Source organism: Elephantulus edwardii, unplaced genomic scaffold, assembly GCF_000299155.1.
Source record: "Elephantulus edwardii isolate Elephantulus edwardi_28Jun2011 unplaced genomic scaffold, EleEdw1.0 scaffold00130, whole genome shotgun sequence".
Classification (NCBI taxonomy): Eukaryota; Metazoa; Chordata; class Mammalia; order Macroscelidea; family Macroscelididae; genus Elephantulus; species Elephantulus edwardii.
In genome coordinates, this window is record NW_006399880.1 from 8,208,874 (window position 1) to 8,214,912 (window position 6,039).

General features: G+C 39.8%; 1 protein-coding gene across 2 annotated transcripts in view; it reads left to right on the plus strand.

The window, feature by feature from the left end:
* The window catches only part of DPYSL3 (dihydropyrimidinase-like 3), a 173,916-nt gene that overhangs the window by 20,893 nt on the left and 146,984 nt on the right, over positions 1–6,039 (plus strand). Inside the window, exons 3-5 of one of the 2 annotated variants that reach the window (XM_006893732.1) lie at positions 809–818; positions 4,579–4,590; positions 4,651–4,685. The exons of the other annotated variant lie outside the window; for it this stretch is intronic. Coding sequence (XP_006893794.1) covers positions 809–818; positions 4,579–4,590; positions 4,651–4,685 — 57 coding nt within the window. The remainder of the gene's footprint in view (positions 1–808; positions 819–4,578; positions 4,591–4,650; positions 4,686–6,039) is intronic. 2 annotated transcript variants of the gene reach the window in all.

Below are 6,039 nucleotides of genomic sequence, written 5' to 3' on the forward strand. Positions count from 1 at the left end.
AGTCATAACCATTCACCTTGAGGGGATGAGTTGTTCTACCTGGGGATAGAGGACATCAAGGACAAGTGACATAACATAGTTCACAATGACAATATTCTCCATCCCACTTAGTACTAGTGACTGGGGTCTTAAAACATTCTAACTTGCCGTCCAAGGTCCAGCTATTGGTCTCTCTTGGTCTTGAGCACAAAGGATTAAAGAAAACCTAAGATGAAAGGAAAAACTTAGTCCAAAATCCTGAGGGACCATGGGAACTTGGTCTTTTCTGACGCTGTGGCAAGAACTAGGTGGTACATGGCTACCACTGCTGGCAGTTCTGCAGGGGATCACCAAAGAAGATCCTAAACAGAGTGATAAATGTGGAACAAAGCTCAAAATAATGGGAAGTCCAGACTTGTAGAGACCCATGAAAACCTTGAGGTCTGGCCACCTTGTGCTTCCACCCAGTGGACAGGCCTGTGAGGTGAAGTAACACTAGGGACGTGTGCAGTTCTTGAAAAAGTCAGCTACACATGTAAGATGAAAAGGGAAGTTTTGTGGCTTGAGGTAAAACTCAGAAGGCAGAAAGTGATAGAAGAGGACCGAAGGAAATGTAAAACACAGTGGAGAAGTGGGAAGAGTGCTACCTATTATTTAGTAGGGATTGCAGTCAGTGTCACAAAACAAAATGCATATGATTGTTGAGTGGAAAGGCAATGTGCTTCATAAACTTTAACCCAAATCACAATCTGAAGTTAAAAAAAGAAAAGAAAACAGAGCGAACACATAGCATAAAGATGAAAAATGGAAGCTGTGATGACCTGGAAAGGAGCCAGGAGGTAGAACAAGAAAAGGAAGAAATGCACAGGGACTCAGGCACTTGTGATGTAACTTAGGTGCCCAGTGATAATCTTGATTGGCTACAGAGCTTGCTGACACTTTGGTCTGCTGTAAGGGCACTGTTAAAGACAAATATTCAAATGATGTCAACGAAGATTGAGTTAAAATCCAGTTCTACTGAATACCAAATCTTAGAGCCCATAAATCTGTATTCTAGACTATCTTCACTGAAGGAAGGAGCAATTGCTTATTTCCAATGAATTCCTGTATATCCAAAGACAAAAGATGTAATGTTTAGATTGGGTTGCTGGTGGATTAGGGAGGGTCTGTTTTCCCTCTGGCTGTTATTCCTGTTTTGTTTTTGTTATTATGGCCTTCAAGAAGAGATGAGGTCATAACTGACCTTTCATCAGGTGTTCAGAGGCTATAAATCGTATGGGAGGGGATTGGCCATCATTCTGCGGAACAACTGGCAGATTTAAACTGCCTGCCTTTGGATTGGCTGTGCAACTCCTTACCACTCTCAGAAATCTGAATGTTTATAGAGTAGGTAATACCTGTATAGGACTATTTTGTTGTTGTTGTTGTTGTTGTTGTTGTTGTTGTTGTTGTTGTTATTGTCATTTGCTTTTGAGTAAGAACTGACTTGTAGCTGACTTCCCAGTGAGCTTCCAGGATTGCACAAGAGGAGATGGCCCATCTTTTCCCCAAGGATAAGCTGGTGGATTTGAGCCACCTGTCTTTGAGTTGGCAGTGCAGGTCCTTACCACTAGTCCACCAGAAGAAGAATCAATGTCTTTGAGTTGTGGTGTTAGAGAAGAATTGTGACTATCCCATGAATGGTCAAAAGAACAAACAAATCTACTTTGAGGGAAGTGCAACCATTAGAGGAAGGGACAGTGAAATTTCATATCATATAATTTGGACATGTGGTCAAAAAGGACCAGTCCTAGCAGAAGACCCTCAACAAGATGGGTTGACACAGTGACTATACCAGTGGACTCAAGCACATCAGTGATGGATATGATGATGGCACGGGATACATGTAAACAAAACCCACATGAATGAGAATTTTTGTGATAGATGGGTGAGGAATGAGAAAGAAAACAGAGTTGATAAACGATTATGTTATAAAACAATTAAGGACAGGAAATCTTTGAAAGTGGATTGCTCCTTCCTACACATCACCTAAGGAAAGTTAGGAAGCCAACCAGTTGAACACCTAGGGAACTTTTGAGTGGGACTGTGGAGTGGGAAGGAGGGCTGAAACAGGGACAATGGAGCTGGCAATGCACAACAGTGCAGAATGACTTTTATTAAACTTTTTATTGTGGTTTATGAGCAAGATTAGAGAACACACATAAAGGACAGGATATCCCTCAATTGTCTAGAACAAGAGTTCTTAAAATTTTTTCCTGTAACGTTTCACATGGTAAATATTTAAGACTTTGTTGACTACAAAGTGGTCTGTTCTTGCTGCTCAGTTTCATATAGCAAAAGCAGCCAGAGGAGATACATAAATAGATGGCTATGATATGCATCAATAAAGATTCATTTATTAAAAACACATGGTGAGATGCTAGATGTTCCCGTGGGCCATGGTTTGCTGACTTGGTCTAGAATGTAAATTGAATAATAATCTCTCTCTTTCTCTCTCTCTCTGACAGAGAGAGACAGAGACAGAGTGACAGAGAGATAGTGACATGGTGACGTGGAGTTCCAGGGTGCATTTCAGCACCTCCTCAGTACACAATTATCTAATGGCTCGAAAATATGTATTAAGGATGTCTGAGAGTGCAGGAGGAAATAGAAATGAATGCAGATCTAGCAATGAAGATGACAGCAGTGCAAGAGTTTTTAAAGAATGCACGTTTATAAAATAAAGACAGGTCTTGGAGAAGAACAGGAAAAAAGGGAATGTTGACCTGGAAATGATAGTGAGAAAGAAGCGAACAGAAGGTTGAGTGATAACGAAGAAGGAGTTCAAGCTTTAAAATAAAGCTTTGCTGGAGTGCTAGGAAAAAAAGATGTGAAGGCAGTAAATAAATAGCTTGACCCTGCAAAAATAGGAGATGCAAAGGTAGAAAAGGAATTCGCTTAGATAATGCCAATGAATGTGACATTATTAAATGAAGGAGAATGCTAGGCCCACTCACCCTTAAAATGTTGTCAATAAAGTAAACATTTAGAGATGTGAGAACGGAAGCAATAGATTGTAAAAAAAAAAAGTGAGATTAAGATTTATGAGGAATGGGAAGCTAACAATAACCTAAAATGAAATTCATCGTCATTGAGTTGATTCTGACTTGTAACAACTTCTCATCAGGTTCTTGAGGCTGAAAATCTTAAAGGGGGAAAATTACCATCTTTATTCCATGGAGCAGTTAGTGGATTTGAATTTCTGGAGACTCACAGCTTTTTTATTATGAATGCTACACCTTATAAACTATGCCATCAGAGCATCTTATACTTAGCAAAATAAAATAAAACCAAAAACCTCTCAGACTCACTGTCATTGAGTTGGTGCCAAGTCATAGTGACTTTCCAATGGGTTCCTGAGGCTCTAAATTGTAAAGATGGGAAGGGTCTGCCCACCGCTCAGCTACTGAACAGCTGAGGGATTCAGACTTCTGGAGACAATCTCTTGGCTAAACTGCAACATCATAAAGATGATGCCATAAAAAGTCCCTTAAACATATGCTCAAACTCAGACTCATACTCATTGCTGTGGAGTCAGAACTAATTTATGGTTGATCATCCAGTGAGTTTTAAAAGGCTTAAGCTTAAGGCAAAAACTCAAAAACACATCACAAGAGAGGAAGATGTAACTCACAGCTGACTCTCTAATGGGTTTTCAGAGGCTATAAATTGCATGGGAGGAAATAGCTCATCTTTCTCCATCAGAGCCATTGATGTATTCCGATCATTAGAAAGGTCCTGTCTTTGGGTGAGTAGTGAAAATTACTATGGACTCTGCTGCCAGAGGTTCCTCTTATATTTATTCTTTACACTTAGGATGCTTTTGTGTGTTCTTGGGTTGAATCCCACTCATAGCTGACTTCCCCAGTGAGTTTTCAGAGGCAGTAAGTCTACGTGGGAAGAGATTGTCCATCTTTTTCCTGTGGAGCCACTGGAAGATTTGAACCTACCTTTGGGCTGGAAGCATAACTCATTGCAAGTAGGTCCTCAGAATTCCTTCTATATTTAGGATGGTTTTAGATCTGTTGGTCATAGAGTTGCTAGAAGTCGTACTCAATGGCACTTAACAACAACAAAAGACTGGGAGAACATATGCAGCAAGAACTTACCTGACTAAGGGACCTAACTTCATTGGAAACTCCAACACTTAAACAAGAACAGAAGCAGAGGACAATGTGAAAATACAATTCACCAAAGACATTCAGAGGGCCAACAAACACAAAAACATATTCAAGATCATAGCCATTATATGCAAATTAAAATGGCAATGACATATCATCTCACCACAGCAACAATAGCAAAGTTCAGTATGACAGTAAATAGTAAATGCTGACCAATGTGTGGAGAAATTGGAACTCTCTTACACTTCTGATAGGAATGTGATGATGCAACCACTATGGAAAGCAGTTTGACACTTCCTTAAAAGGATCAGGTGGCCTAGTGATAATAATTTGTGCTGCCATTTCAAAGGGACATGATTGGAATCCACCAACTGCTCCCGGGGAGAAAGATGGGCAATCATCTCCTGAGAGATTTACTGCCTCTGAAAACCTGCTGGAGGATCAGCCGTGGGTTGATTGTGACTCAGCAACACACAACTAATCAGTGGGAAGTTGCACAGTGAATCACCAGCTTCTCCAAAGGAGAAAGCTGGGCAGCCTCCTCTTGTATAATCTACAGCCTTGGAAACCCACTGAGCTCACGATTAACTTCCATAAATACTTCAGACTAGGGTTTTACTCTGACCTTTGGGGTTGCTATGAGCAAAAATTGACTTCATGTCACATAATAACAACAAGGATTGTATGAATCTTTCCATATTTATCAATTTAATGTTGTTTATAAAGATCCTTAGAGGGAGGTACTGTTTTTAGGTGCTGTCGAGTTGAGTATGATTTATAGTGACCTTACGAATAAAAGATGAGCTATGTCCTATTCTGTGCCATCCTCATCATCTCTGACAACATTTGAGCTCATTTCTGCAGTTACTGTGTCAATCCATCTTGTTAAGGATCTTCCTCTCTTTAGCCTGTCCTCCACCTTTCCAAGCATATCTCATTCCAAGAAATAGCCTCTCCTAGCAACATGCCCAAAATATGTTTTCTGGCTGCATGTTCACCAAGACGTATCTATTTGTTCTTTTGACAGTCTATGGAATATTCAGTACTCTTCTTCAACACCACAATTCAGAGACAATAATCCTTCTGTCATCCTTATTTATGGTGTAGCTTGGTGCATTGTCTAGTTTGACAGCAGTGCTGTCAAGACAAATGACAGAAGTCTGTTAAGTAGATTTCCCCAATGCTATATATCTCCTGATCTCATGACTGCTGCTGCCAAGGGTGTTGATTGTGGATCCAAGTAAGATGAGGTCATTGACAATTTCATCTGTTTTCCATCTATCATGATTTGCCTATTGGCCTTAATTTTCTTTATGTTGAGATGTAATCCATATTAATCTGCAGCAAGTGCTTCAAGTCCTTTTCACTTTCAGCAAGCAAGGTTACATCATACCTGTAGTGCAAGTTGTTGATGAGTATGTCTTCAAACCTGATACAACATTCTTTTTCCTAGAGACAAGATTCTTGAATGATTTGCTCAACATACAGATTAATAGGTCTGGAGAATGGATGGAACCCTGACACACACCTTTTCTTATTTTAAACCATGCAGAGTTCCCTTATTCTATTTGAACAACAACAGCCTTTTGGTCTGGTTTTACATAAGAACAACTAAGTGTCCTGGGATTCCCGTTCTCAATATTAGCCATGATTTGTTATGATTCACACATTCAGAGACCTTTGCATAGTCAATAAAGCATGAATAGACATTCTTCTGGTATTCTCTGCTCTCAACCAGGATCCATCCGATATCAGCAACAATATCGCTGTTGACATGGCCTCTTTTAAATCCATCTTGAACTTCTGGCAGTCTCTGTCAATGTATTGTTGTAGCCCTTTTTGAGTGATCTTCAGCAGTATTTGCTTTCCATGTAATGTTAATGATATTGTTTTAATCTAT